The sequence below is a fragment of the Molothrus aeneus genome, chromosome 5, assembly GCF_037042795.1.
Source record: "Molothrus aeneus isolate 106 chromosome 5, BPBGC_Maene_1.0, whole genome shotgun sequence".
NCBI classification, from domain to species: Eukaryota; Metazoa; Chordata; class Aves; order Passeriformes; family Icteridae; genus Molothrus; species Molothrus aeneus.
In genome coordinates, this window is record NC_089650.1 from 1,710,953 (window position 1) to 1,723,472 (window position 12,520).

The 12,520-nt window shown below is 40.9% G+C and overlaps 1 protein-coding gene across 1 annotated transcript in view; it reads right to left on the bottom strand.

Annotated features, from left to right (window-relative positions):
• Positions 1-1,214: 1,214 nt before the first annotated feature.
• PDE3A (phosphodiesterase 3A) overlaps positions 1,215-12,520 on the bottom strand; it is a 71,886-nt gene continuing 60,580 nt past the window's right edge. The window contains exons 10-14 of the mRNA XM_066549873.1: positions 11,606-11,805; positions 9,705-9,908; positions 9,204-9,359; positions 5,151-5,391; positions 1,215-1,822 (exon numbers count right to left, since the gene is read on the bottom strand). Coding sequence (XP_066405970.1) covers positions 1,575-1,822; positions 5,151-5,391; positions 9,204-9,359; positions 9,705-9,908; positions 11,606-11,805 — 1,049 coding nt within the window. The 3' untranslated portion in view covers positions 1,215-1,574. The remainder of the gene's footprint in view (positions 1,823-5,150; positions 5,392-9,203; positions 9,360-9,704; positions 9,909-11,605; positions 11,806-12,520) is intronic.

Below are 12,520 nucleotides of genomic sequence, written 5' to 3' on the forward strand. Positions count from 1 at the left end.
TGTTTTTGTATTTATTTTTTAAAAAATTATCTTTACAAAACAACTTTTCCCTTTTTTTCTTTTTCTTTTTTTTTTTCTTAAAGATATCATTATCTACAGGAACCCATAAAAATTTTTCCATATTTACATCTAGATAGCTAATCATTGACAAATATATTGTGAAATAAAATATTGAAAGTGAATATCCAACCTTTTAAATAGACATTTGGCTCACAGCATAAACAACAGAGAAAACAAATGAACAGAACAACAACAACAACAAAAAGATCTGCTGTTCTTACAGGTCTGATCTTTTTCTTTCTGTTAAAAAAAAAAAAAGAAGAAAGAAAAAAGAAGAAAGGAAAAATATATTGGTGGGATCAAACATGCTGCTCCTAAGCAGAATGCCAGCAACAAACTGGTACTAAAAACCCAAGTTCTGTGAAGCCCATGAGAGCAGATCCTGGGACACTGAGTGCCCAGCCCACCAGGACTGGCACCTGTGCCCAAGCAGCTCCTCATGCCCCCTTTGCCTTCTTCCCCTGGCCCCCACACTGCCCTTCCTTTGTCCCCCAGCAGTTTAGCTTTGTTCTCAATGCCACATTTGGTGATGGATGCCCAGAGGCAGGGTGAGGGCAGGACAGGACAGCGTGCCCACTCACACGGGTGGCCCTGCAGCACGTTCACCCTGCAGGGCACAGGCAGGGCCAGCCTTCTGCAGGGCCCAGGCTGCTGTGCCAGGCACTGTCCCCTCTGCAAACAGCCCTCCTGGCACATCTCTGTCACCAGCAGTCCTGGAGGTGCCCAGGAGGAGGAGGAGGAGGAGGAGGTGATGCCAGCACAGCTGGAAGGGCCAGAGCAGCTCCTGGGCTGCTGCTGCTGCTGAACGGAGGCTGCCTGCAGCTGGAGTGCAAACTGGGACTGGAGGGAAAGCAAAGCTCCTCAAAATTGTTCCCTTGCAGGCACAAATTCTCTACAATTCTGGCCTTCTGTTTGTTGTGGTATGCTGGGACATGTGCTACAGCTAGTGTGGTAAGAACTCAGAGCATGCTGTATTTCCTCATATCCACTCACACTTGCAAACACCCCCTCACTCACACATATGTGTTGGCGGGATACATCAGCATTCATATAAAGCTTTGGAACTTTTATCCCTCAGCATTAAGAGCAAAAAGCTACTTAACTGGTACCTTACTGTTAACTGCAAATGTGCTTCAGAAGCAGCATTTCCTCAGATAACTTTCTCCTGTAAATATCACAGTGACCATAATATATCATTAAATGTAATCTGCTGAAGTGTGCAGCCAATAACCCTGGCTATATATATATATATATATATATATATATTTATATAATTCCACCCACCCCCAAATCTCTTCAAAGAAAGTCTGTAAAGCCGGTGTTGCAGTGTGAAAGCTTCCTTGAGCATAGGAGTTTAAACAATGTACCTCACCATAAAAAGGAAAGAGAAACAAATGAAACAGCTGTAGGCGCATTATCCCATACTTCTACAGTGTTGTGTCTAAATGCTGTGCTGGCTTGAGAAAGAGTCTGTGCACGAGTCAATCTGTCTTAAAATACTGCTGTAAATATTGTCATTGGTTTGGTTCTACAGTTGTGTTCTCCTCTTCATCCTTCTTGGCCTTGCCTTTCTCCTCCTCCTCCTCCCTGATGGCCTGGATTTGTTCTGAAGATTGGTGCAGTGGGGATTGCTCTGTGCCTTGCTTCTCCGACCCAGCTAACCTCTCCTCATCCTCAATCACCTTCTGCCACATCTTGTGGTTCTGAAGCAGGTGCTGAGTGATCTGACAGTAGATTTTCCTCCTCTTGAACTTCTTCTTTCCTGTAAAACACCACGTGGCATTAATGCGTTGGTTTCCATTGGAGAAGGAAAAGCGACTGAAGGCATAGGAAGCAGACAGAGTATACTATGACAGATTTTTAAACCCTAACATTTGAACAGTATTAAAATTCAGAAAGGTGTGCCTCTCCAGATCATGGGGAAAGTTTCCTGCACAGTTTGAGCCCCAGCTTCATCCTATGCCAAGGCTGCATGTTGTGCCTGACTCAGCTGCTTACAGAGGTATCTGGTCTTTGAATGATTATGCATTAAAAACATTGCTGAGCTGTTTCTGCTCATTTTACATAAAATTCTTAAAGACTCTGATCAACACCCATTCAATTCTGTGCCCTGCTCACCCCCAATAGATCCCTGCTGATTGTCCTAGGGGAAAAAAAAAAATCCTGATTTTGTTTTCCTGCGTTCCATTTTCAAAGTCATCCATTGCTCCCCCATCACAGTGGAGGTGACCTTAAAGCTTAAGCCCAACATTGCTCTGGCAGCAGCCTGAGCACTAAAGAAGCACCCATACAGCCAAATACTACCACAGGGAGCTTGCTTCTCTTTGCTTTTGAAGCACCAGGCCCCTGCTCTCAGCCTATGACGTGTTTTTGTCCCTGGTGGTTCTCACGTCTCCTGACACTAAAAGTCTGAAGAGTGGTTTTTTTCCTGTCAATATAGTCTGTCCAACACAAATTCTTAACTCCTTAGCAGTACAGAGTTTGAAAAATTTTCCTGGTCATTAGCAGTGACAATGGCCATCACAGAACTGAAATAATAGCCCTCCAAAGACAAGTGCTGCGTTTTCTTTAAAGGAGGTGACGTAGAGAATGTTTTGTACCAGATAAATTTGCGTGGATTAGTACTTGCAGGTTGCCTGAAGTATGTCTGTGTCAGGATCCAAAATGTTTAGCCCTTGAAGCTTTTGAACTGGAAACAAAGAGCTTTTCACTGAGCACAGACCAAATCCAATTCAATCCTTCATTAGAAAGCCCTTGGTTCCCTGTAGGAAACCTTCAGGTTTAGCACTAATAAGAAGCCCCTCTGCTGCCAATGCTACAGTAGGACATTCTCTCTTGGGTTTCCCAGGTGACCCCACTTCTTGTTTTTCCCTGCAGACACTTGCTGTGGTGTTCAAATTTGTCTGAACCACTAAAGACTGAGTCTGTTTAATCCTTATACTTGCATAAGACCTTCAGGGCAAGTACATGCTCTTGTATAGTAAAAAAATTACTTATGGCTACTTCAACATTATAACTCTTAAATTGATCTCAACTTCTTCAGTGAATTATCAGGACCTAGATGAAGGGTTTCCTGCCACAATTATATTTCTATCTGCCTAAAAGGCATTTTCATCAAAAGATCTTTACCAACATCTATACCAGTCCTAAAGTCTGTGCATCTGACATCTCAACCTTTTATTGTTTCATTGAGAAAGTTTACAAAGTCCAAAATTGGGTTGATCACAGGCACACACTTTTAAGGAACTATGAGGCCCCTATATTGACACAAAAGATGGCACAGAATCCTGAGTAAGGTCCACACAGCCACAGAGAATTTAGGCGACCTGAAGACAACAATTTGCCACACATTAGTATGATGGAGAAGAGGAGCATCTCCCATTTGGTATAAAGGAAATAGAAAGAACTTGTGGAATATTTCAAAACTTCTGATACTTTAATTTTTAAAGCTTTGAAAACCATAGTCTAAAACACTATAGTATTAGGGTGCTATTACAAGGTAAAGAAGAAAACAGAAGATCATTAAAATCAGTCTGTTTGCAATGTGAAAAGAGTTAATAATGATCAGTGCTTTTAACCTGAAAACATTATTATTTGACTCCACTAATGGTGATACAGAAGATAAGTGAATAGAGACATTAAATGAAAGGAAACCAAGGATTTCAGAGTCAGGTTAGAGACACCATGGATATATGAGAACATCCTTCTTTTTTTTTTTTTAATACAGCAGTATCAGTTTCAGGCTTTGGGGTCTGTGTTAATTACCAGCTGAATACATTTCCTCCTAGCAGGCACTTCCAGAAAGCCCAATCTGCCACAAAGATGTGGCTCTGCCTGTAACAGAACTGACAGATCATAAAGTGATAAATTAACCCATGGGTGTTACATTACTTGATGTGTACTGTTTTCTAAGAGATTTTTTGTGCATGTGAACGTGCTAAACATAAAATATGTGCAAGTTGTGTGTGTGTGAAAAATAGCAATGAGATCTTAAGTACAAACTGTTTACCTCTGGATCTTACTAGAGATAAAAGGTTAATTCTGCACATCAGAAGACACAGATTTTAGTTCCACATCCAAATGTGACTTACTGCACTCACTAAATCTTTCTCAGCTTTCCCAATAGAAAACAGGGATGATACCCAGGCAGGGCATGAAAGAACATGTGTGGAAAGAGCAGGAAAAAGTAAGGCTGTTGATGGGAAAAAATATTGGTATTTCTTGAGTGCACTTTAGGCTGCTGATTCCTAAAACTTCTGGATACAGGGGAGAGAGAGAAAGATGACTCAGAGGAGGGAAATAAAGGAAGAGTAGTAGAAAATTCAGAGGGAGAAAGAACATGAAAGAAAGAAAAAGATAATGCAGGATTAAACTGATAAAAGGAAGAGGTCTACAGCTGCAGTATTTTCTCAAAAATCACTTCCCACTGAAATCTCCTTTCAAGGTAAAAAACTTTCATCTCAGTACAGCAAATATTGGCAGTGTTGACTTTCTAGAGGAGAGGCAGGAGAACAGGAGCTTTAGTTACTGGCTAGCCAAGTGAGTTAGCAGCTCCCAACACACAACAAAGCAATGCTCAGTGCCAATTCTCTTCCCCCTCTTCTCCATGTTACCTTGAAGAGACGTGCATTAAAATGATTTAATTGTTAAAAACTCCTTTACTCCATCAGCACTGCAGATCCTCATTCTATTATTCCTGTTTGTCATGTTAACTCATGGAAATGATGAGTGTTTTCCTTGCAAAATCTTCTCCCAAACATCCTTTTTTCAACTGAAATTCTTGTAGTCTACCAACACCAGTCCTGAAAGAGTCTAGAAAGCCCTCATGCACAGATGATCCACCACCAGAAACACCAGCTAAGGTAGAAATAAGTGGTAGATCTGAACCACATTGATGCTGAAACCACGGAGCATCTCCATTCACAATGTAAATAGCTACAGCTCCTCCAAGGACAGCCAAGGACATCAAGGACTCACTGTCACTCTGGAGGAGGCCCATGCTGAACCTGGCCAGCTCACAGCCTCTGCTTAGTGTTTTGGTCACTACATGGAACTTGTTTTGTTGGAAAATGGAAGTGTTGAGCACTTACTGGATTCGGCATTTTCACAAGTTTCCATTTCTGCTGTTTCCTCCTCCTCTTGCTCATCAGTGTCTCCTGATTCATCACTCTCTTCTATCCATTTTCCTGGCATCAGCCCTGCTGAGTCATAGGAGTTGCAGAGTGGTCCCACGATGTGGGTGATGAAGGACTCCTGGAGGTGGGCCAGCTGGGGAGCAGAGCGGTCCATGAAAGGGCTGATGGGCAGTCCCAGGCTGGCCTCTTCATCACCCTGCAGATGAAAAACAGCCGTCATTTCTCACAGCTAAGTGAAACAAAACCATGCCACAAAAAGGAGTAAAGCATATCCAGCCAATTAAAAATGCTGAAAGGACAACTTCAAGGTGCCAGCCTGTGGTATTTGTGGGGTGCCCCGTGGCAGGAAGGAATGATGAATCTGACTCCATGTTCTCACAAGGCTAATTTATTATTTTATGATACTATATGATATGAAAGAATACTATACTAAACTATACTAAAGAATACAGAAAGGATACTTACAGAAGGCTAAAAAGATAATAATGAAAACTCATGACTCTTTTCAGAGCCCCAACACAGCTTGACCCTGATTGGCCAATGAGTCAAAACAATTCACATGAAACCAATGAAACAATCACCTGTGGGTAAGCAATCTCCAAACACATTCCAAAGCAGCAAAAGACAGGAGAAGCAAATCAGATAATTCTTGTTTTCCTTTTTCTCTGAGGTTTCTCAGCTTCCCAGGAGCAAAATCCTGGGCAAAGAGATTTTTCCAGAAAATATGAATGCCACACCAGCCTGGCACTTCCATCATGACAGTGCCATCATGTCAAATGGGCACAGTCACAGCTCTTTTCTTGTAGGAGCTGATCCCAACCCACTACCAATAATGTGAGTTTAACGAGGATGAACTTAACAATGACTCTGCAGAAGGATGCCACTAGCCTTGAACTCTACCCTGTGTTAAAACTTGAAAATTGTTATTTCCTTTCTTCACATTATTTAAAAAAAAATCCCTTCTGACTGTGTGATTGTTAATTCACAACAACCTTGTTTACAGGGAATAAGACATCTACAAGACAGGGCTGTCTCAGCAGACTAGTTTTGTTATTGATTTCATCCTTATTAAAAGTAACCTGGAGATGACCTTTTGGCTTTGGGTCATAAATATTTGTTTCCTGTGACTATTAGAATGATCCCAGTTAAAGCAATGTATGACATTCATTTCTTCAAACACAGTAAATCTTTCCCACAAAGCTTTTTTGGGGGAGACAGGGAGGCATAAAATGAGTTTTTCCTCTCTCTTCTCATGATATAAAATGAAGTAAAACTTCATTGCAGAGCCAAATCTGATATACTCAATTCCCTATCACAGCAAAGCTTCTGGTGATATCAGTGAGCTTTCAGCTGAGCAGACATGACCAGACCAGATGCTATCCCCCCAAAAATATCTAACCTCCCTAATCAAGCCTGACATATAACTGATTGCTGTAATACAATGCAGAGTTCTACATTACGGGATGCATGTTAGAATTTGGAGATGCATTTTCAGTTTCCATTATGTTTGCTTATATTTATTGCCTTGTAATGTAAATTTTTCAAAAGTAATGGTCTTCACAGCTGATCAACATCCTATCTGTATTTGGTGAAGGCCAAAAAATGAGAGCTAAATTTTGGAGTATGTACAGCAAATATCTCATTTCCTTGTGTTTTGTTTTCTTATTTTATAATAACCAACCCTGAAATGTTATGTGCAATCATTAAAAACAAAGTATTTTGTGTTGACAAAACACTGAAACATGCAATCCATTCTTGAAATAGCAAGGAAATTAAGAAGAGGTGACAGCTTGCTCTTCTTTACAGAAACATGTCTGAGATTTCCTAGCTGTGAACTGGGAGAAATGCTGACTGTTGAAATGTTTACAAATTCTTCTTTATTTTTCTGTTAAAACATGATTTATTATGAGAAACATCTTGCAGTGTGGGTTTTTTAAAGTCTAATATGTCTGTCTTCAAATAATTCTACTGGACATGTGAAGAGAAGGAAACATCCTGCAACAATATGACACAGGATTTTGAATATTTTTATACAATACATTTTTAATAAGCAGTTTTTATTTATATGGGAGTGAAATTCTTCAAAGGAATTGGTGTTTATTGTAATAAAGACATTTCATGATTTTCACAGCCTAGGTTGAATTCACATATGTGTGAATTTTGATAATACTTCCAGGGAAATTCAAACTTCCCATAAATTTGTCCTTTTTAGAAATGAAAATATGAAGACTTTTCCAGTCACAGAAAAAAATCTAATGCTCATAACCATGGTGAACATGGTTTGATACACCTCTTGTAGCATATTAAAGAAAAATAGATTTTAATAGAGATAAAAGTAACTGAGAATCTAGCTTATCCTCCTTAATGCCAAAAAGAAATCCAAGAAAGAAAATGTTCTCTGTTCTGGATCCCATTTCTGAATGATGGAAAATAACACAGGCTCATGCTGTGGAACAGGTAACACAGTATATTCCCACATCTGTATCCTCACAAGCTTGATTCACTCTCCAAGGCTTTGCTGTTGTTAATATATTGGGGCACTTCCCTCTGATATAACTTTTATTGGAAAAAAGGAAAGTCATATTCCACATCTGATTGCCTGCTTCTGTCTGCATGAACTAGTCACCCACACAAGCTTTGAACATCACCAGAACTACGAACCACAGTTTGTTTTTGACAGTGGTAATGAAGAAGAAAATGATTTCCTGAAAGAAAATTTGGGGCATGAAGGTTGTTTTGAGACACACTCTCTTTGTTTAAGAAAAAAAAATGAAAACAAAAATGGAACCAGCTATATTCATACTATAGGTAAGGTTCATTGTACTTTCTTTTTCTTGGGAGATTTGAAAGAAAGGAAGAAGCTTCAGGTCAGTGTCTGAATTATGTCCCTTTCCCTGTCTCTTTACATTCTCTAGAAGGCAGCACCAAATCCTGGTTGGAAATTTTTTCCCAAACTGTAAGTGCAGTAAATTTAAGGGAAGTTGAAAAGCTTTAAAAGGGATTAGTCTGTGACTCCAAGTTACTGCACAGCCTCTCTGAGAAATCTGTGGGTTGTCTAGTTCAGTGATTTAGCCTGCTTGCCTTGTCTGGAAAAGAAAGGATGTGGAGTTCAATCTGACCAGAACATTCAAAATGTTCCCATTCAGGAAACAGAGGAACAGTGTGGAACAGCCCTGACCCTTGCACTCAGCAGGGCTAAATTGGTTAAAATGAGAAAATTAGGTTCAATTAAGGGCTCCCTTACACCTAGAAAGAGAGGAGCAGTGCCTGGCTGTATTCCCAGGCTTTCTAAGTCAATCTGTGCCTGTCCTCCTTCCTTGTGCCACCAGCATGGCCTTGCATAATGAGTGCAGCTGCACTGACCAACCTCTGAGAGCTGCAAGGGCTGTCTTAAAATTGAAATATGGGTCTGGGAGCAGCTGTGGTTGGCCTGTGATGAACTGAAAGCCAGTGATGCAGTCCTGCTCAGCACATAAAGGTTCTGGTTGTGTGAACAGAGGTGTGGCCTGCAGAGAAGCTGAAACAATCCCACTGCTCTGTTTAGACCATCTGAACAAGGACATTGTAGACTACATGTCAATAAAAGTGTGAGACTGCAGAGGAGAGCCATGAGAACCAGCTAAAAGAACACAGAAGGAAGGGTGAAAACATGGCTTGCACTAAAGAAGAAGGAAATGACAGCCATGATGGAAAGGAAAAAACAGGAGAAAAAGAACAGGAAAAAAAAAGAGAAAAAAACAGGAAAAAAACAAGAAAAAAAAAAAGAGGGAAAATGTTCACCATGCCAGTGCTTGTCCACAGTGCCAGACTTGAACAGTCCAGCCTGTAGAGACACCATCACCAGAGGTCTCTGAGGACACATCAGAAACTTCAGTGACAAATCGATTTTTTCACTGGTCCAGCAAAAAAATGGATTAATGTAACTCTAGCCAACCTCTTCACCCCTATTCTCTGTGATTTTTCACTGGCCAGCAGCACTGTCATGCAGCAGCTTTGGAATGCCTTTACCTGCTCATAGAACTCGTTGACGATGCCCTCTGTCCACTGCAGGTGCAGGTCCTTGCACTTGGCAGGCCCGTTGATGTCAGCCAGCTTGATGCACATCTGGCAGACCAGCAGGCGGTCGTTCTCGTTGGTCCAGTCAATGCCAACATCATCGTTCACCTGGGAGACACAGAAAAGGGAAACCAGGATGGTGATGCCAGGTAAAAGAGGAAAATCTGACCTGGGCTATTGCACAATACATTCAGCTGTTTAACAAAATCACTAGCATAAGCAGGTGAGCTAACCCCAGGCTGGAATTAACAATATGGAAAGGGAAAAATAAGTGAAAAGCAATATAAAATATTATTTTATATATATATATATTATTTATCATGTATAAATACATTATAAATATAATACAGCAGCCAAAAGGACATTCAGAAGAAATAGAAACCCGTTTTGCTGGGTGCCCCCAAGGCCCACAATCTTTTCTGACTGTGCCCCAGAAACCCAAACTGATCTCACCTTGGCGTTGAACTTGGCCACGAAATCAAAGTGCTTCTTCAGGTCAGTAGCCAGGATGGCCTCGATGACGAGGAAGCGGAAATGCTTGAACTCCACGTGGTCCAGGTTGACCAGGAAGTTGTACTCTGGCCTGGACATGAAGAGGTTCCAGGCAGCAGCAGCGTGGTGGTTCTCCAGCACAGAGCGGTCGTTGTACAGCACCGCCTGTGGAAGCAGCACAAGGAGCAGCTGAGGAACATGTCAGCAAAATCATTTTGGCAAAACCATCTACACAAAACCATCCTAGCAAAATCATCTCAGTAAAACCATCTCAGTAGAACCATCTCGGCAAAACCATCTTAGCAAAATTATCTTGGCAAAACCATCTCAGCAAAATGATCTTCACAATACCATCTTGGCAAAATTTTCTTAGCAAAACCATCTTAGCAAAATAATCTCAACAAAGCCATCTTAGCAAAACCTTCTTAGCAAAATCATCTTGGCAGAACCCTCTTCATAAAATCATCTTGGCAAAACCATTTTAGCAAAATCATCTTGGCAAAACCCTCTCAGCAAAACCCTCTCAGGAAAATCACAGTAATGGATCATCCTGTTTCAGGCCACGGGTTGATGGCTAATAAAACATAGGTGTGTGCTTCCCTGATTGTCAGAATAAACCTCAATTAATTACTGCTCTTCGCTAATTCCACCAGGCAGTGGTGTCCATGTAGGACTGATTCCAAAGACAGAAACAGGTGAAATTCCAGTTTGCTACCCAAAAACACATACTCAGGCTGACAGATATCTCAGGGCTAAAATCCAAAATGGGTGAAATCTTTATCAAAATAAGATGCTGAATTCTCACAGGGATGGTAATTCCATTCAGAAAATAACAAGAAAATTATTTTTCGTATTAATTTATTTTCAAACTAGAGTCAGTACATAAAGGCGAATTATCTAACTTCCTTTTCTGTTTTTTACAAGCACAGAGCTACAGCACTTGTTTCTTACAATTAAAGACAGCACATGTCTTCTCCCAGTCTATTTACCTGGCCAAAGTATCAAAGCTCTGGATCACAGAAATGCATTGCAAGGATGAGAAGCATTTCTATCAATTCATAGACACAAAGTGATACCAGAGTGAGTTCAGGTGACTTGCTCTTGGTGACAGAGGAAGTTTGGTTGCAAGCTGGGGAGTAAATCCAGAATTTCTGCATCCCTACCTGACCTGCCACCATTAAGATATATATATATTTTTTTTTTAATTTCCTCATCAATAGAAGTATTTTTCAGCACAGTGTGCTGAAGCCAGGCAGGTCACCTATGTAAAGCAAGATGGTTTCATAGTTAAGCCAACAGGGAGTGACTCAGAATTGCTGAATTCAACTCTCAGGACTGGCAGCAACTTCTGTGTAACATTAGGCAAGGCTCAATTCTACATTTATAACACTGAGATTATTTTCCACTTCCTGCTTCCAAATACTTTTATAAAAAGACTGAAGCTGCTCATATTCTGTAGAAGCAACAGAAACTGTGTTATGATCACACACAATTAACTTGTAAAGCACAGTCAGGTACACAACTGGGATGTTTTATTTTATTTAATCTTACTGTGCATTACTTGGTAGAACAATTCTTCCATTCTTCCACGGTTGCAGGTTCTCTTTCAGTCAGCAGAGCTTTACCTTCTTCATTGGCACAGTTTATCAGTACCTTTCTCAGCAGCTCTGCTAACTGAAGGTGTGTAAGAAGCCTCTTACCAGCAATCCCCAAGTGAAGTGATTATTTCTGTCACTTTGACAAGCTGTTTCAAAATATTTGGCAGCCTTGTGCTTAATGGAAGCCACAGGCACCACCAGCAAGGAAAAGCTGTCATGGAGACCTTCCAAACTGCACAGCAACACTGCCTGAGGTTTATTTACCTGAGGAGCACTCGTTGCTACCAAGAAGGCATTGGTCCTTCCTGGGTGATCATAATCATGCATGGCTGCAGCCACATAAAGAGCCATCAGCTCCAGGGCAGGGATGTTGCCAGCCAGGCACCCGTAGCTGTCATCTGTAGGTGTGTATGTCTTGGAAAACACATATCCCATGTGGCCGTGGGTGATCCCACTGTCAGAATCTGAGCAGAAAGAAAGAAATGGAAACAGTAAAAAATCCAGGGCCACTCTTTCAGTGAGAGAAGCAATAGAACAGGGAGAGAAGGGGCAAATTTACAGTAAGGATAAATGCAGCCTGACCTCAGGGCTTTCTGTGCCTCTGATCCAGTACAATAAGGCAAACAATTGTAAAGGAACAAATTCTGATCCCACCTGGGGATCTTCCAACCCTCCAGCAAAACCTACTCTCCAACTATGTAAGTTACAAGCAGTGAGACATGGATTGACAGCCATTCTGGAGCTTTGTGGGGAAACTTGATCTTCCCACTCCTTTCTCTAATTTCTTTTATCATGTAGACAAGTCCATGAAACACTGATAGTCCTTAAAGCAATGGACTAGAATTTAATAATTAAATTACAGTGCATGTTTTCCAATTGAAATGTCTAGACTTGGGATCTTTGCTGATAATCCTCTTATCATCCTCTTTCTGAAGCAACTTGAGCACACCTGTCAGAGACAGATACTGAGATGCTCTGCTAATTTAATCTGAACAACCTCGAATGGATCTTGCATGCAGCTGAACAATGTCTTTCAAATAAAAAAGATCAAAAAGCCCCAGAACTCAACCCCTTTCATTCCACCTCACCTACAAAGCCACTGAAATCCCTTGCTAATAAATTTTTCCAGGAATAAAACCCTTTACCACTACACAAAACAAAAACAAACAAAAAACTCAA